Raw genomic sequence first — 19,431 nt, 5'->3', positions numbered from 1 at the left:
TGCTCTTTAGTGATCTAGAGTTTAAGCGGAGAGTTACTCACGTGACCGAGATCTCACATGACGTAGGCGCTCACGTGACCATTCGCTTACGTGAGCAGAAGTAGTTCGGTCGTCGTCTACCGTCTCGCTATAACCGTTTGAGGGCAGGAGGAACATCGTCCAGCATCGTTAGAGGTTGGTGTGTGGGTGGGAACTGGGGACCTGGGGGTGGTGATGATAAAGACCAAAGCGGGGGTCCGCAGGCCGCCTTCTCTTTTTTCGCTCCTCGCTTTCTCTTCCCCCGCCCCCCACTCCCCCATCTCAGTGCCGGGAAGCCGCCTTTGCTGCGCCTGGTGGGGAAATGGTGGACGTTCGTGACTGTGTGTGGTTTTTGTATATCTTTCTGTCTGGGCGGGTCTCAGGGGAGCCCTTAAGAGAAACCTGACGGAGAAAAACGTTTGAAAACCACATCCGTAGATTAGAAAAAAAAAACATATTGAGATTAGTGGTCTGAGCGCTCGTCCATCCTTTCAGGCATTTAGTCTCCACTGCCTGATTGTAGGGAGAGGCACCAAGTCAGTTTTATATGTAAAATCACATCGAGGTAAACGTTATGTGCCTAACAGAGGAGCCCAATAAATGTTTTTACTGAGTTGAGTATTTAAATAACGTTTTGGGGTTTTTTTTTGCTTATAACAATTTACTTGGTCAATTTTGAACATTCGAAAATAACAATATAAGTTTGGTTTTTTTACTATAAGTTTTTAAAAAATACTTGTAATTCATTACCCAGAGTTAACTACTCCGCACTTGGTGTATAAAAAGTATGTGCATAAGACACATACAAATACACAAATTCTTAACTCACAAATGGAATCCTGGTTCCTACTTCAGGCAATGGAGTATTCGTGATCTTCCTGGGTGATACAGTAATGAATTAGAACTTTTCTGCCACTACAGAGGGGATCTTAAGGCCTAGAGTGCGGCAGAGACATTAAATGGGGCGAGTGTTCCAAGAGCTAAAACAGGCCAAAAATTAGTCGGAAAAATCTATCGCTCAAATCTAAAGATGGTTTATATGATGACTGTTAACCACCGCAGATGCGGTGTGCAAGGCATATAATGGGCAATTAGTGTTGGTTGAATTGAATCCTCTAGTTTTATGGCAGTTAGTACACTTTGTACTTTTCTAGAAGCCCAGTGTTCCCAGACCATGTCTGATAAGCCACCCACGTACCAAATCAGAAACTTTTTATAAAATTTGCTATACCAAACTCCAGAAAAGCAAACATTTTGCTGAATTAAAATACTCTAGAAAATTAAGAATGCACCAAAAATTTTAAAAATGAAATAGAAAAAGCCATAAACCTACCACTCAGAAATCAGTTAACATTTGACACATTTCCCATGCATATATTTTTCCTAACATTGCTTTTTAAATTACAATGATTTAAAAAAATTAAACCTATGTAGTAGTATATAGGATATGGGATATGAAATGGAAATCCACTCCACTCTCCCTACCCTCCAATTCTTTCCTCAAAAAACAAGTTTGTATTCTATGCTTCCAGATTTTCTTCTATGCATTTGCAAACATATATACATGCATGCTTATATTTTAAAATAAGGAGGATCATACTATACATATTTTTTCATTTAATATATTTTGGAAATCTTAGGCCAGGGCAGATCTTTTTTAAAAGCTTCATAGCATCCACTTTAAGGATAACATATACTTTATTCAGATGTCCCCCTATTGATGGAGAGTTAGGTTTCTAATTTTCTGCAATTACTAACAGTGCTGCAGTGAACATTTGTGAGTATTTCAGTTGACCAGGCTCTGGAAGGAGTTCTAGCAGGGTTGAAGAATATATGTTTTTTACATAGTTGATATTATAAAGTAGCTGTGATCTTGGGTCACTTAAGATTATAGCAAAGTAATTTCTCATGTAATTAAATATTTTTACAATTTTTAAAAATTGTGTAATATTCTGTCTTTCTTAATAAAATACCTTTCAGTGCATATATAGCTCCATAAATCTTTGTCTGAATTTCAGATCATCGCCTATGGCACATTACCTAGAGTGGATTTACTATACCAAAAGACATGATACATATTTCCAAATTGCTTTCCAGAAATATTGTACCAACTTTCACTCTTCTGGGTGTGTGTTAGTTCGTGAACCCTGAATATCAGCATTGGTTTATCCTCACTGGTTAATTTTCACTATCTTTATTGGTGAAAAGTGGCAATTCTGATTTTAAGGTGCATTTCTGGTGATTGATGGAGTTTGAACATTTCCTAGACTCCTCTCCTGTATCCTCATATCTCTGTTCTGCTATATTTTAATCTGTTACTAAGTTCCACAGAGTCCACTGCTTTGAATACATAGATCACGTCTTCTGTTTTTTAAATTGCTGCTGACTTAGGTCAGAGGTGGGGAACCTTTTTTTCTGCCAAGGAGCATTTGGATATTTATAACATCATTCGTGGACCATACAAAATTATCAGCTTAAACATTAGCCTTCTGTATTTGGCGAAACATTTAATTAATTCACCCCTAATGCCTTGGCAGGGCCAGACCAAATGATTTCATGCCTTGTACGGCCTGCCAGATGTTTCCCACCCCAGCCTTAGGTGAATCCTTAACATATCTCTAGGAGATCAGGGTTCTAACGGATCTTGCTAGTGTCACTTCAACCCCCTCTGAGTGCTACACTGTTTTCAGGGAGATCTATCTGGAAGGGGTCTGAAGATGTCACTTCCCTCCCCTCACTCCTATCCCTTCACTCCCCTTCCCCTAACTCCTATCTCCTCACTCCCTTCTCCCCTCACTCTGCTCCCTTTATTCCCCTTGTTAAAGGCCCTTAAGATTTGTCAAATAAGGCCTTTGGGACCTAATGTCTATCTTGCCAGCCTTATCTCCTGCCTTGCCTCTTCCTATTTTATGCTCTATCATAATTTTTTAAAATAGGTTTATGGATCCCTGAAACAGTTAGTCTGTTTCATTTAACTGTTCTGTGCCAACTGATAGAATTGACCAACCACGCCCTGCTTTAATACCTTTTCACCCTGCACAGAATTCTGTCATAGCAGACATAATATGTTTATTTGCCCTTTTGTTTTTAGTAAAGGCATATAATACCCCTGTAGGACCGACCATAAGTCCTTTTTGGGCTTATTGATCCTTGTATGCCAGAGCCAAGTACTGGACCTGGCAACTGAAAAATGTAAAACAAATGTGTGAATTCCCCATAATGTCTTTTTTCCATTTATCTCTTAGACCTTAATATTTTCCTGATTTTATTAATTTGTGTGAGTTCTTTATATAAGGGTATTAATGCATTTGTTGCCGTTATCTTCTCAAGTGTATTGGTTGTCTTTTAATTCTGTTTAATCTTACTTTTGATGTAATGAAGTTTTTCATTTTTATGTAATCATATATAGCCATTTTTTAATTTGCTGACATCTTCCACTGATTTTGTTGATGTTAATTTTTTACTCCTTTTTCTTTTGACTACGATGTTAATATATGGTCAATGTAGGTATCTTAGAACATACAGAATTTCCAAAGAAAACATTTCTTGAAACAAAAAGCTCCCATAATTCTATCATCTAGAAATAACCAGCATTAATGATACCCAACACATAATAGGTATCAGGTATCAAAAAAAATTGTTGAATGAATTAGAAATTTGGTGCAGTCCTTTTATTTATGTGAATGTCTTACCAAAAAAGCTACCAGTGTACTTGAATTTTGTATTCATTGTTTTTTTTTCCTCTTACTGTATTGTGAACATTTTTCCATGGTAATAGTCTTCTAATTTTTTTCAGCTACACTGAAATTGCATTGATCCGAGCTTGCCACCAAGAGCCTAACAGTCACCATGATGCTGAGCACGGAAGGCAGAGAAGGTTTCGTGGTGAAGGTCAGGGGCCTACCCTGGTCCTGCTCTGCTGATGAAGTGATGCGCTTCTTCTCTGATTGCAAAATCCAAAATGGCACATCAGGTATTCGTTTCATCTACACCAGAGAAGGCAGACCAAGTGGTGAAGCATTTGTCGAACTTGAATCTGAAGATGAAGTGAAATTGGCTTTGAAGAAGGACAGAGAAACCATGGGACACAGATATGTTGAAGTATTCAAGTCCAACAGTGTTGAAATGGACTGGGTGTTGAAGCATACAGGTCCGAATAGTCCTGATACTGCCAATGATGGCTTCGTCCGCCTTAGAGGACTCCCATTTGGCTGTAGCAAGGAGGAGATTGTTCAGTTTTTTTCAGGGTTGGAAATTGTGCCAAATGGGATGACACTGCCTGTGGACTTTCAAGGGCGGAGCACAGGGGAGGCCTTTGTGCAATTTGCTTCACAGGAGATAGCTGAAAAGGCCTTAAAGAAGCACAAGGAAAGAATAGGCCACAGGTACATTGAAATCTTTAAGAGTAGCCGAGCTGAAGTCCGAACCCATTATGACCCCCCTCGAAAGCTCATGGCTATGCAGCGACCTGGTCCCTATGATAGGCCAGGGACTGGCAGAGGTTATAATAGCATTGGCAGAGGGGCTGGGTTTGAAAGGATGAGGCGGGGTGCCTATGGTGGAGGGTATGGAGGCTATGATGATTATGGTGGCTATAATGATGGGTATGGCTTTGGGTCTGATAGATTTGGAAGAGACCTCAATTACTGTTTTTCAGGAATGTCTGATCATAGATACGGAGATGGTGGGTCCAGTTTCCAGAGCACCACAGGGCACTGTGTACACATGAGGGGATTACCTTACAGAGCCACTGAGAATGATATTTACAATTTTTTCTCACCTCTTAACCCCATGAGAGTACACATTGAAATTGGACCCGATGGCAGAGTTACTGGTGAGGCAGATGTTGAATTTGCTACTCATGAAGATGCTGTGGCAGCTATGGCAAAAGACAAGGCTAATATGCAACACAGATATGTGGAGCTCTTCTTGAATTCTACTGCAGGAACAAGTGGGGGCGCTTATGATCACAGCTATGTAGAACTCTTTTTGAATTCTACAGCAGGGGCAAGTAGCGGTGCTTATGGTAGCCAAATGATGGGAGGGATGGGCTTATCCAACCAGTCTAGTTATGGGGGTCCTGCTAGCCAGCAGCTGAGTGGTGGTTACGGAGGTGGTTATGGTGGTCAGAGCAGTATGAGTGGATATGACCAAGTTCTGCAGGAAAACTCAAGTGACTATCAGTCAAACCTTGCATAGGTAGAGAAGGAGCATTAAACAGCTACTACAGAAATGAAAGCTGTGCATTTATGGGATTGAATAGAATGGGAGGGCTGTCTAGCATATCCAATATGGTTAATGGGAAATAGATTCTGATTACTCTAGGTCAACTTTTCTTTCTCTTTCTTTCTCTCTTTTTTTAAGAAAACAAAGGTTATGTTTAATACTTTTGCATTACAGGCTTGTGATTTATGCTTACTGTAAAATGGGAGTCAGAATTGTTTTCAAGCTCAGTAATTTTGAACACTGAAATATTCAGTATTGACCATAACTGTTAAAACAATTTTCATCTTTCCTCAAGTTAGTTTATGTTGTAGGAGTGTACCTAAGCAGTAAGCATATTTAGGTTAAAGCAATTCTCTTATGTTAAATGTTGCTCTTATACCACAAGACATTGAAAACTTTGGATGTGTGTTGAGAAACATGCTTTTCTGTAAAACTCAAATATAGGAGCTCTGTCTATAATTCAAAGTGAAAACATTTGGCATGTTTGTTAATTCTAGCTTTTTGGTTTACTATCCTATAAGGCACGTGAGTGTACACTTATTTTTATTAAGATCTGGGACAATTTTGAGATGTAATACCAATTGATACTTTAGGAGTTGGGTCATGTCATTTGTATAAAATTCTGAAGCTTTGATTTAAATCTTTCCTGTATTGTGATTTCCATTAGACATATTGTACTAAGTGAAACTTGTTAAATAAATCTTCCTTTTAAAAACTGGAAAAATAATCTTGTGCAGCTTGATTTTTATTATGTTCTGTTATATGAGCCTTTTCTTTTTCTTTTTTTAAAATATATTTTATTGAATTTTTACAGAGAGGAAGGGAGAAGGATAGAGAGTTAGAAACATCAATGTGAGAGAAACATTGATCAGCTGCCTCCTGCACACTCCCTACTGGGGATGTGCCTGCAACCAAGGTACATGCCCTTGACCGGAATCGAACCTCGGACTCTTGAATCCGCAGGCCGATGCTCGATCCACTGAACCAAACCAGTTAGGGCAAGCCTTTTCTTTTACACAGTCCTCTACTGTTGAAGTTTGTTTTTAATTTTTAAAATTATTATAAACATACATTAGCATCTTCATACATTCTTGCATATATCATTAATTATTTCCAAGATATATTCCTAAAAGTGCTGAATCAAAGGTACACACATTTTAGAAGCTTTCATTGGAGAGATTGTGTTTCCCTTAGGAATGTTTTTATTTTACCATCATAGCCTTCTCAATGATGCACATTATTCTTGATCTTGGCCAGTTAGTTGAAAAATGGTATCCCATTGCTATTTTAATTTGTATTTCTTTGATTAATATTCAAGTGGAGCAACTTTCTGTTTCTTAACTTATTATCAACATGTCCACAGGACTACTGGGCTACTCCAGAGACTAGTTGATTCAAGACAGCATCCTCCAAAATCCAAAGAAGAAAAAGCAAATAATCCTCTTTATTTAACCATAAATAAGATTTAAGGCACTTTTGTATGTTTTGATAAAGTTGGCCTGTGTTACAGAAGTAATTCAGTTTCCTCCGTAACTTAAGAGTCTCTAAACACCCTTTAAGGTTTTTCAGAGCATTTAAACCTTGTTTTAAACCAGTGGTTCTCAAACTCAAGCATGCACCAGAATCTTTTGTTGGACTTGTCAAATCATTGATTACTGGACCCCACTCCTAGAGTTTCTGAAATTATGTAGTTCTGGGGTAGTGCTTGAGAAACTGCTAATGCTGCAGGTTTTGTGACCCATGACAGCTCTCTACAAGGTTTATCTGAACCCTAAAACAGCAACTTGAAGCAGTTTCCTTCACGATCCCTGATTGCCTTCCCTTTTTCCTGTAAAAAGTAGTTTAAACTTACCTATTAAAGTACACTTCGCATATGCTTATTAACAACACTTGTGATATCTGGTTATTTCAAATTTCTGCCCACATCATAAATTTCTCGCCATTAACAATTACACCTTTTGATGATCTAAAGGCCTGGATGCCCTCAGGTCAGTACAAGCTGTACCTGAACGTCTACATATCTCTTTGTAGATCTGACCAGACTGGAAATGGATTGTTATCCTTGGTATATTTAGAGCTTGGGACACAGAGAAACACTCGGAGAGGGAAAGTAAATATCAAGTTGGTATTGTCTAACTACTTAAGGACATATTTTATTGAGCACCATTCCTAGAAAATCATACTGAGTATACAGTTGGAGGTGATTTGAGATGCTTTGATGACTTCTAATTGTGTCAGCTGAAGAAAGCAAGAAATCCATTTTGACTCATGCCATAATGAGGCAATCATTACTTTCACCTCCTAAGCCAGTGATTCTCAACATTGGCTGCACATTAGAATCACCTGGGAATCTTTTTAAAATCCTGATTTCTGGGCCTCATCCTCCGGAAATTCTGTTTCTTTGTTATGGGGTGGGGCCACAACATTAGTAACAAAGAAACAATTTCTGGAGGATGAGGTCCAGAAATCAGGATTTTAAAAAGATTCCCAGGTGAATCTAATGTGCAGCCAAGGTTGAGAACCACTGTACTAAGCCCTTCAGGAAGCCTTTCTCAGAGGGTTCATAAGTAGGTGTTTTTGCTTTCCAGGCTTCTCAGTTAATTTTCCAGAACGTTCTCTAAATGTGAGCAAAGATTCTCCAGTTAGCCACTAGATGTCGCCAATTCCCAGGAAATGATTGAGTCCAGAGAGTTAAGGTGTTTGCTTCCTCAGCTGGATAAGAAAACACAGAAGGTGCTGGGCTAGGTGAAAAAGGATTAGGCAAAAACAAACAACAACAACAAAACAACCTCATAGCACAGATAACAGTATGGTGATGACCAGAGGAAAAGAGGAGTGGGGAATGGTAGAAGAGGGCATATGGAGAGGATAAATGGTGATGGAAAGAGACTTGATTTGGGGTGGTGAACACACAATATACAGTTGATGTATTATAGAATTGTATGCCTGAAACATATTTTATTAACCAACTAGAGGCCCGATGCACAAAATTCGTGCAAGGGGCTTGGCCCTCGCAGCTGCGGCTTCATCTGGAAGGTCGCCTGGAAGGACGTCTGGAAGGTCATTTGGATGTTCGGTCTAATTAGCATATTAGCTTCTCATTATATAGCATGTCACCCAAATAAACTAAAAAAGAGAAAGAGAAAGGCTTAGGGAAGTGGTCAAAACAGAGACTCTGGAAGATCAGCAGTCAGCACTAGAGGTGTGGAAAGGGACAGTAGTTCCTTTCAGAGTAATAACACAGATAGGCATCCAAACACATAAACACATACCACACACACACACCCCATCTCTAGTTCTCTTAAATCTAACACTCTAACACTACCCAGGAGAGCTTGCTTGAATGTAAAGTAGGCAGCACACCCATACTCACCAACCACCAACTCAAGGGATTCATTTTATACTGCCCCAGGAGCTACTTGGTAGTATCAATCTTAAAGTGTGCAGCTACAACTATCATGGTCTAAACTTGCAGTGGTTCTCAACCTGTGGGTCGAGACCATCAGAAAACACATATAGCATATCAGATATTTAATTACGATTCATAACAGTAGCAAAATTACAGTTATGAAGTAGCAACGAAAATAATTTTATGGTTGGGGGTCACCACAACATGAGGAACTGTATTAAAGGGTCGCGGCATTAGGAAGGTTGAGAACCACTGGAAGGGATCGCCACTGATGGCTTATGCCAATGGTTCTCAGTGTGAGCTTCCTGGGCCAGCAGCATCAGCATAACTTGGGAACTTGTTAGAAATGCAAAGTCTTGGGCCCCATTCCAGACGGACTGAACCAAAAACTTAGGGATGGGGCCCAACAATCTGTGTTTCAACAAGTCCTCCAGGTGATTTTGATGCTCGGAACCACTGGTTTCTGCATGGATTTTGTTATTCATCCATTTACTTATTCCTGCATTCATTCACCCAACCGTAAAGGAGGTCACTAAGCTAGTCATCATCCTATCTGTAAGCATGGCACATTTTCTGTACCCCATCCCCAGCAAATTAATGTGAAATGCATTGCAAAATTCCTTTACAAATCAAGGGAGAATTCCTAAGCTGCCAGCAAAAAGGAATATTACTCCAATATGGGCCCAGAGGTCTATTGCAAAAAAATCGCTGATGGGATGAAACCTGAGTTGTTCAATAAGTGCTTCCCAGGCCCAGGGCAGCCAAAACAGGTGAGAGAAGCCATTTGAAATAGCTGGCCTGATACCCAGCTGGGAGAATCACAAGGGCCATTTTACAAACTGCTCCCACACTGACCAACATTAAGTCTTGTGAATGCAAAGTAGGCATATTTCAGAGGTCACCAGGTTAGCACTCCGGAGGGGAGGGGTTAGTTTGTGCCTGGAGCCTGTGTGTGGAAGCTCCTGCCCCCAGCAGTGTTCTGCACAGACAGATTCAAAGAACACACAAGCCACCAGCCACCAGCCCTCTGAAAAGAGAATATTAGGCTTCTGAAAGAAGAGATGGGTACAGAGAGACAACACCTGAGAATCACTGTCATTTATTCAGTAATTATTTTCTGAACTATTTACGTATTCCAACGCTCTGACCTACCTATATACTAATTAGGACATTTACCTGCAGATTGTGAGTACTCTTTTCCACTCTCCCTTTTTCTTACTCTCTCCCTCCCTCTTCCTGACCCCCGCCCCCCCATCCCCCCACCCCTTGCACTGGGCTTGTTTCTCATACACTGGAGGTCATTGTGCCATTTGGGGGGCAAAAATAGAATAGTGGAGACTAGCTATAGTTATAAGAAATATTAATCATGTCCTGTTAACCATGATTGTTTTGTTCTGATTAAAATAAGCACATTGGAACCTGGCTGGGAGTTGTAGGACCCGGGACCTGGAAGTTAACCTGGAAATTTGGTCCATTCTCCTTATCAGAGAACTGCCTATCATCATAGAAAGATTAACAACCTTGTTGCTGAAACAATGGAGGCACCAGCTCTTTGCAACCCCCCAGCCCGCATTGCCTGTAATCTGCAACCATTTTAGTCATTATTATTCCTTTTGGATACCCATTCATATTCCTTTTGCTTACTTTCCCGTGTTATCCTTGTCCTACCCAGTGACGGCGAACCTTTTGAGCTCGGCATGTCAGCATCTTGAAAAACCCTAACTTAACTCTGGTGCCCTGTCATATATAGAAATTTTTTGATATTTGCAACCATAGTAAAACAAAGACATATTTTTGATACTTATTTTATATATTTAAATGCCATTTAAGAAAGAAAAATCAACCAAAAAAATGAGCTCGCGTGTCACCTCTGACACGCGTGTCATAGGTTCCCCATCATGGTGACCTACACAATATAAGCAGCCGGCTTATGGTGGGGTATAGAGCAGATTTTTGTGGCTGACCTGCTGCTCTTCCATGCTGCTGGCAGTATTGGGATAAATGCTCATATATGATTCAACCCCGTCTCTGCTTAATTGGCTCAAGTAGTGACAGGCAGCACGGACCCATTGGTTGTGCAGTTTCACTATCTCCACTTTAGAGATGAGGAAACTGAGTCTCAGGGAGGGTGAGGATCAACCTTGTTTTTGGGAAAGAAGCAGATGCCGGAGGAAGGGAGGAGGGAAAGAGAAGAACATGGCTTAGATCCGCATGGGACCTGTGTGGTGAGGGTGGCAATGACCAGAGGTGGGTCCATCATCTCTCTCGCTCCCAGCCTGCAGTCCCCTTTCCCTACTGATCTCACTGAGAGGAAGGGGAAAGGTCAGGTAAGTGGGCATCAGGAGGGCAGAGAGTTTGATAAGACTCATTCCTCTCTCTAGGCTTCCGCAGTCCAGAGCCCCTCAGTCTGCCCGCAACGCCCCTGTGTATTTCGTTTTAGGGAAGAGATGCGGAAGAGGCTGCCAGGGCAATGGCGGCTGGCCGCGTGGGCTAGTGCTGGTCGCTAGAGGGGGCGCGCGGTCAGCGCGGCAATGGCGGGCGATGGCGGGCGGGGAGTTGGTGTCGGAGTTCTGAGAGGGGAGAGTATCATTTTGTTGTTTCTTTTCTTTGTTGATTAAGGTATTACATATGTGTTCTCATCCCCCCTTTGTTAACCGCGGTTAGACCTGTTAACCCTGGTGCGTCCGAGAACCTCAACCACTCTCCTAGGAATTCTCACTCTTTTCAGTTCAGTTGAGCGCCAGCAGCGGGAGGCCCAAAGCCAACCCGGGCTGCACCTATCTAGAAGGGAAGAAAAGGGCCTGGAACCTCTCTGGTGCCCCCTCCGTGGGCTATCTCTGGCCGCCTCCCTCCGCCCCTCCTCCCCCCGAAGTTGTGCGATCGTGGCTCCCGTGGCTCCCGTGGCTCCCGTGGCCCATGGACAGCGGGCTGGAGAGCAGGCAAGAGAGGGAGTCACTTTTTCCTGCGCACACAGCAGGCGCTCAGTGCATGTTTATTTCCAGTTGAATGTTGATTCAACTTTAATGGTTTGTGATTAATCCTTTTCCTTCTGTTCTCAAAACTCTCATTGCCTACTGGATCAAGGACAAACAGCTCCCCAAGTGTTATAGCACCATACTGAGAATTTAAAAAGTTCTGAAAACACGTGAGTTCTTTTGTTTGAATATTTCTCCTTATATTTTTTCTTTTGCATTTTTTTTCATTTGCAGCAAACCCCTAAAATGTTCTACCTCTTCCTTGAAACTTCCTTCCACTCCTCAGTTCATACTGATTTCTCTTTTCCTAAATCTTTTTGAGCAAATAATCAGACTGCGGTTATTACCTGGTGGTTCTAAAATTATTTTACATGTGGCAGTTTTTATTTTTGCTTGTCTGGCTAAGCTGCACCTTTAATCCTTATGCAAATATGAGGGTCTTCAAAAGTGCCGATGGGATGGAACAGGGAGAGTAACTGCAAAAGGGCATGAAGGTTCTTTTTATTTTTTATATTTATATTTTTGAAGGTTCTTTTTAAAAGATAATGAAAATGTCCTAAACTTAGATTGTAGTGATGGTTTGTACAACTCTATAAATTCACTAAAAACCTTTGCCTTATACACTTAAAACAGGTGAACTTTATGAATATAAATTGCACCTTAAAGAAGCATTTACAAATGCCTATGGGGTAATAAGTAAAGAATACTGGAGATACGATATATTTTGTGAAGAGACTAGCAGGATAAATGGGAATACAGTGGCCTAAGGAAATGATAAAGACTCTCTCCTTGACCAAACTTTGGACCTCTTTTCAATTAGGCCTCTTCCTTTGGGCCCTGTCCCGAGGAAGGGACACGGTCCACGTGTCCAGCCCAATTTTAGCAATAATTTTTCCAAGTCATCTCATGTACTTGATACCTGATCATCTTGCTAAAGTGGTGTAGCAAGAATCCCCCCTCCGTGATGTCTCCTCAATAATTTTTCATCCACCGACAACCCCCCGCGCCCCCCCCCCCCCGCCGTGTTCTTTGGCTATAAATCTCTACTTGTCTTTGTTATATTCAAAATTGAACCCAGTTTTATACTGAAGTATCTTTTCCCCTATTGCAATAGTACTGAATAAAGTCTTTACTGCTTTTAACTAGTGTCTGACTCTATTTCTCTTTCACAGAAGGCACTTTTAGACAGTGCTTATGGCAGTACATATCAGTCTGTCTTCTGTGGGACAATTCTTTTTAAAAAGACCACTGAACAGTGTCTACTCATCCATTTATTCACAAAATGCTTATTGAGGGCCTATTTATTGCCAAGCACTGTGCTGGGTGCTGAGGAAACAGATGTGAGCAAAAACCATCTACAAGGTCTCAGTCTTCATGGAGCTCACACTCTAGTGGGGGAGCCAAATAGCAAGCAAATAGCCATACAAGTGTGTCCTTGCAATAAGGACAAGTACTAGGAAGAAGGGGTTCACAGTGCTAAGAACCTATAAAATCGGGGGAATTGACTAGTCAAGATGGTCAGGAATTCTGCCCTGGGAATGTGATTATTATTATTTTTAATATATTTTTATTGATTTCAGAGAGAAAGGGAGAGGGATAGAGAGATAGAAACATCAATGATGAAAGAGAATCATTGATTGGCTGCCTCCTGTACGCCCCCTACTGGGGATCAAACCCACAACCTAGGCATGTGCCCTTGATTGGAATCGAACCTGGGACCCTTCATTCCACAGGCCAACACTCTATCCACTGAGCCAAACTGGTTAGGGCGGGGATGTGATTATTGAGCCAAGAGAGAGGTAAGGAAGAGTAGAGGTTTATTAGGTTGGAGGAGAAGGCTTAAGGCTATGTGTTCAAAGATATGATAGTGAGTAAAAGGGTCTGAGAAAATGCTAGTACTGCTGGAGTTCAAGAGGCAGTGGGAAAGCAGTGTGGTGGGAGTTGAGGTTGTGCTGATATATAGGGGTCAGGACATGCGGACTGTCATGGCAGTGGACTGTCAACAGAAGCCACCTTTAAGCTGTTTTGTCTATATCCTAAGGGCCATTGGAACCCTGGTGTATATGTGTGTGGGGGGGTGGGGGGGTGGGTGGTAGTGGTGGTAATGGATTTGATTTGTCTTTTAAAGATATCACCCTGGCTACAGTGTGGACAAAGAACTGGAGAGGGGTCACACTGTATTGGGGAGTCCTATTAAGAATCATTACAACAATCTAGGATAGAAATGATGGCAGGTTGGACTAGGCTAGTTGTAGTTTAGATGGAAGGAATTGGTGTATTTTTTAAAAAATATATTTTTTATTGATTTCAGAGAGGAAGGGAGAGGAAGATCATTGATTGGTTGCCTTCTGCACGCCCCCTACTGGGGATTGAAATCCTAGCATATGCCCTTGACTGGAATTGAACCGGGGACCTTTCAATCTGCAGGCCAATGTTCTATCCACTGAGCCAAACCAGCTAGGGTGGGAATTGGTGTATTTTAGAGTTACACAAGAAGTAATATCCACAGGAATTAGAAATGTATTGGAATTGGGAGTGAGGGAGAGTGAAAGGTCAAGGGTGACTTCTCATTTTCTGGCTTATACAACTGCATGTTTGCGGGTGCTGGTCAGAGACACTGAATACTGAGTTCAAGGATGAAAATTGTGAGATTGGTCTTAGACATGTGTTGGAGATACTTTTGAGAACACCAAGAAAGCCATATGGATAGTTCAATGGATGGATCTGCAGTTTGGAAGAGGAATCTAAACTGGAGATATAAATAGTGAAATCTATGCCCATAGGTGGTAATTGAAGCCATGTATGGGAATAATGCTGTCCAGATCAGAAGAGTATAAGAGGGGGAATGAAGGAGAGCAAAGGAAGGAGCCTTAAGAAACTCCAGGATTTAATGTGGAGTAGAGAAGGATCAGCCTGCAAAGGAGACAGGAGAAGAGAAGCCAGGGAGGTTTAAAAGGATGTTAGGAGGACTCAAGTCATTGAAGGCAAAGTAGGGAATGGATTGTCAACAGTGTCTGTTGGTGATGAGGGTCAAATAAGATGTAGACTGGAAAATATGTGTTGCATTTAGAAATATGGAGATCATTGGTGATATATTTTCATGGAGTGACAGGGCTGAAATCTGGATTTGGGGTGTGTTTTAGTTGAGGGGGGTAGGGGAGTTAAGGTGGCAGAAACAAAGAATATAGGCAACTATATGAATCAGTTTGGCTGAGAAGGGTACAAAAATGCCAACATTATAGCAGGAGTGGAATTGGGGGTCTAAAGAGACATTTATTTTTTATTTTGTTTTGTTTATTTTTTAAAATTTTAAATTGAATTTATGAGGGTGACACTGGTTAATAAAATTATATGGGTTTCAGATATACAATTCTATAATACATCAATTGTATATTGTATTGTGTGTTCACCACCCCAAGTCAAGTCTTCTTCCATCACCATTTAATCCCCTATATCTCCCCCCACAGAGAGGCATTTAAAAAAAAATCCACTCATGTAACCAGATCAAGACATAGAACATTTCCATTACTGCAAAAGGTTCCCTCAGGCCCCTTCCTAGTTAATCCCTACTCCTCCCAGAGGTAACCACTAATCTGATTCCTATAAATATACATTAATTTGCATTTCCTAGGCTATTATACAAATGAAAGAATACAATATGTACTCTTTTTTTTTATTTGGCTTCTTTCAGTCAGCATAATTGTTTTGTGATTTATTTATTTTTATTGCTAAGTAATATTTCATTGTAAAACATGTACTCATTGCTAAGTAATATTTCATTGTACCACAGTTTGCTTATCTACTCGTTTGATTTTGCACATTACTGTTAATTCAAATTTGGGGCAACTATGAATAGAGTTGCTATGAACATTCATGTACAAGTCTTTGTATACATATAGGCTTTCATTTCTCTATGTTTGCTCTGTTTGATCAAAAGCACTGAATCTTAGGTCTCTGCCCTTTGCCTAGCCTGGCTTTTTATTTAGAGAATGTAATTTCAGTTTCCTCTACAAGTTGAAAATTACATATATTCTCTATAGAAAATTGGAAAATACAACACAGCAGAAAAAAGGGAAATTACACCAATTATCTTCATATTCCTAAATGTAACCCAGCCTCAAATAAGCTCTCTCCTTTGTGGAATTAGGTGTTGTCTAGTGGCTGACTTGAGAATGCAGAATCACAGCTGGAGAGTTTCTGAAAAATCAACTGAGGAGGCTGTCAAGCATAAAACCAATTTACAAATTCATGAAGGCGCCCTCTATGAAATATTCAGGGCCCAGTATACTACAAGGCTTAGTTTGGATAGAGCTTCTAGTCAGTCCCAGAAAAGCAAACAACTCCATGTTCTCTGCCAGCCTTCTTGAGCTTTCTTACAAGATGGCACAAGGGGAAAGAAACACATATTGTTGGGTTCCAGTTCTCAAGTTTAATGGGCCTCTGTTGCTATGGAGGAACTGGAGATGCAGCTCAACGGGAAGAATTCGAGGCCCCAGAGGAAGAGCCCAAGAACTCATGGAGGAGCAACCTGACAGAGGGAGGGGGCAAAGACAGGGAGGGAACATGAGGGGCAGAGATTGAACTGTCATTGAATCCTGGTTTGACCTCTGACTATTTTTGAAACCTTTAGAAAGTCCACCTGCCTTGGTTTTGTCATCTGTAAAATGGGGAGAATAGTCCTCCTCCTCTCTTCATAGGCTGTGAGAACTCAGTGAACTGACATTTGTAATGCACAGGAAGAAAGCTTGGGGCATGGCAATCGTGCATATTGTTGCCTTATAGTTACGCATTAGTGTGTGTTTACATTGACTTACCATATATTTATAATCACATAGTTACAAATTACAAAATGCCATAAGCTTTTTAAATTATGAAGTTTCTTGTTATTTTATCACACACGTTATGTCTTTTTTTAAAAATATTTTTTTATTGATTTCAGAGAGGAAGGAAGAGAGAAAGAGAGATGAGAGAGATAGAAACATCACTGATGCCCAGCCAACGTGGCTCAGTGGTTGAGCATCGATCAGGGTTCAATTCCAGTCAGGGCACATGCCCAGATTGTGGGCTCGATCTTCAGTGTGGGACTCGCATAAGGCAGCTGATCAATTATTCTCTGTCATAATTGATGTTTCTATCTCTCTTTCCTTCTCCCTTCCTCTCTGAAATCAATTTAAAAAAAGAAAGATACATATTTTCTTCATGTCCTGGTAACTGAGCTTGTGGCTAAAAGGAAAAAAAAAGTATGTGCTACATCCATATAATGCAGTGCACCATTAAATATATTTATGTAGATCTATATGAGCAGTGCTATGCTAAAGTGTGATCAGGACCTGTTTTGGGACATATCTTAGTGTACTGGTTAAGATCATTGGCTTTGGAGACAGATTATCTGGATTTGATGCCTGGCTCCAATCTTAAACAAGTGACCTTAAGCAAGTGACATTGTTTTGCTGTCCCCCCGTTTTATCATCTGTGAAAAGGGGGCTATATAATACTTACCTCACAGGGCTGCTTTGAGGATTACCTGAGATAAAACACCAGAACACTTAGCAAAACAGAACAAGTGAGGTTTGGTTAATGATAAATTAACTATCAGCAACCTCAAATGGCCCATCAATATTAGTTCGAGGTCATTTTATTTTCCTGTGGTCAACTCACCCACTCTTACAACTATAAGCCTTCTCCAGTATGTGAAGTTTGTTGAGATATATACTCAAGATCTGTGCACTTTACTGTGTGAATGTTGTACCTCAATAAAAAAAGGTTAAAAGAAGATGCAACTACTTTTGGCAGTCTCTTTCCCCCTTCCTTTTATCCTCCCCCCCCTCCTCCTCTCTCTTCCTCCCTCCCTCCCTCTCTCTCTCTTTGTTAATCTTCACCTGAGGATATTTTCCCATTGATTTTAGTGTGAAAGGGAGAGGGAGAGACAGAGAAACATTGATGTGAGGTATCACTGTGAGAGAGACACATTGATTGGTTGCCTACAGCACATGCACTCACCAGGGCTGGGATGGAGCCTGTAATAGAGGTAACTGCCCCAACCTGGGACCCTTCAGTCTCCAGGCCAAAGCTCTATGCACTGAGCCAAACCAGCTATGGCTCCCTCTCTTTTTATTTCTTGTATCCTTTTGGGAGAGAGTTGATAGCATGTCCAGGTACTAATGCTGATTCTACCCCCAATCTTGCCAATCAAATGTTCATTTCTCCTTAAGTGGAAAATCATCAGAGGACAATTTTTTTGGGAAGTCTGTGGTTAAAAGATGGCTCCTGGGAGTGAACATTTCATTCTCTTCCTCATCCCTTGCACTTGGATTAAATATGTAATCTTCGGGCCCTCGCTTTTGTTGTGGTTATTTCTCTAAGAGCTGTTGTCTTTGGAATCAGACAGCTTTGCCTTTGAATCCCTGCTGTACTAACTAGCTGTTTGAACCTAGGGAAATGACAGCTTCTGTGATCCTCAGTTTTCTCATTCAGAACCTGGGTGTATAAATTCCCTCTTCCTAGGCCTGTTTTAAGAATTCAGTGAGAGAATACAAGTAAAGCAATTTGCCTGCCTCAGAGAAACCACCTAATTTCTCTTATTTCCCTATAGGGTTGCAAACCTGCAACCTATGAACTTCCGGTGACATCCTGCTCCTGACCCATTGGACATTAAATAACCCTTCCACCCTGGTCGCATTGGTTCAGTGGATAGAGCCTTGGCCCACGGATTGAGGGGTCCTGGGTTCAATTCTGGTCAAGGGCATGTACCTTGGTTGCAGGCTTGATCCCTGGCCCCAGTTGGGGCATTTGCTGTAGGCAACCAATCGATGTGTCTCTCTCACATCGATGTTTCTCTCTATCTGTCTCTCCCCCTCCTTTCCACTCTCTCTAAAAATCAATAGATAAAAACCAACCAACCAACCAAACAACCAAACAAACCTGAAACCATAAAACTCCTAAAACACATAGGCACTTAGCTCCTTGATATAGGTCTTGGCAATGATGTCTTAAGTCTGCCCCCAAAGCAAAAGCAAAAATAAACAAGTGGGACTACATCAAACTAAAAAGTCTCTGCACATCAACAAAATGAAAAGGTGGGATAATCTGAGATCGTGCTCCCTGGCACATGTCCTCAGTTTGGTTTAAATAAACTCTTATAAACATTTTTTTTAAAAATAAAAAGGTAACATTGAATGGGAGAAAGTTTTTTCAAGCCATATATCTAATAAGGGGCTAATATCCAAAATATATACAGAACTCATACAACTCACTAGCAAACAAATAATCCAATTAAAAAATGGGCAGAGCCAAAACCGGTTTGGCTCAGTGAATAGAGCATCGGCCTGTGGACTGAAAGGTCCCAGGTTCGATTCCTGTCAAGGGCATGTACCTGGGTTGCGGGCACATCCCCAGTAGGAGATGTGCAGGAGGCAGCTGATCGATGTTTCTCTCTCATCAATGTTTCTAACTCTCTATCTCTCTCCCTTCCTCTCTGTAAAAAATCAATAAAATATATTTTAAAAAAATAAAAAATGAGCAGAAGAACTGAATAGACATTTTTCCAAAGAAGACATACAGATGGTCAACAGGTACATGAAAAGATGCTTAAAATCATCAATTATGAATGCAATGCAAATCAAAACCACAATGAGATATCACATCACACCTGTTAGAATGGCTGTTATTAAAAACTAGAGGCCCGGTGCACAAAAATTTGTGCACTCGGGGGGGAGGGGGGTCCCTCAGCCCGGCCTGTGCCCTCTTACAGTCTGGGACCCCTCAGGAGATAATGACCTGCTGGCTTAGGCCCACTCCTGGGTG

General features: G+C 41.0%; 1 protein-coding gene across 1 annotated transcript; it reads left to right on the top strand.

Annotated features, from left to right (window-relative positions):
• The first annotated feature begins 16 nt into the window (after window positions 1-16).
• On the top strand, window positions 17-5,971 carry HNRNPH2 (heterogeneous nuclear ribonucleoprotein H2). Its single transcript, XM_036304385.1, has 2 exons — window positions 17-174; window positions 3,815-5,971. The coding sequence occupies exon 2, from the start codon at window positions 3,868-3,870 to the stop codon at window positions 5,215-5,217; it is 1,350 nt and encodes a 449-aa protein (XP_036160278.1). The 5' UTR covers window positions 17-174; window positions 3,815-3,867; the 3' UTR covers window positions 5,218-5,971.
• Window positions 5,972-19,431: the final 13,460 nt, after the last annotated feature.

This window comes from Myotis myotis, unplaced genomic scaffold, assembly GCF_014108235.1.
Source record: "Myotis myotis isolate mMyoMyo1 unplaced genomic scaffold, mMyoMyo1.p scaffold_m19_p_4, whole genome shotgun sequence".
In the NCBI taxonomy this organism is placed as follows: Eukaryota; Metazoa; Chordata; class Mammalia; order Chiroptera; family Vespertilionidae; genus Myotis; species Myotis myotis.
This window is presented reverse-complemented; position numbering and strand designations above follow the sequence as displayed.

Coding starts and splice junctions, on each gene's coding strand:
- HNRNPH2 (XM_036304385.1), top strand. CDS start 3,868: ATGATGCTGAGCACGGAAGGCAGAGAAGGTTTCGTGGTGAAGGTCAGG.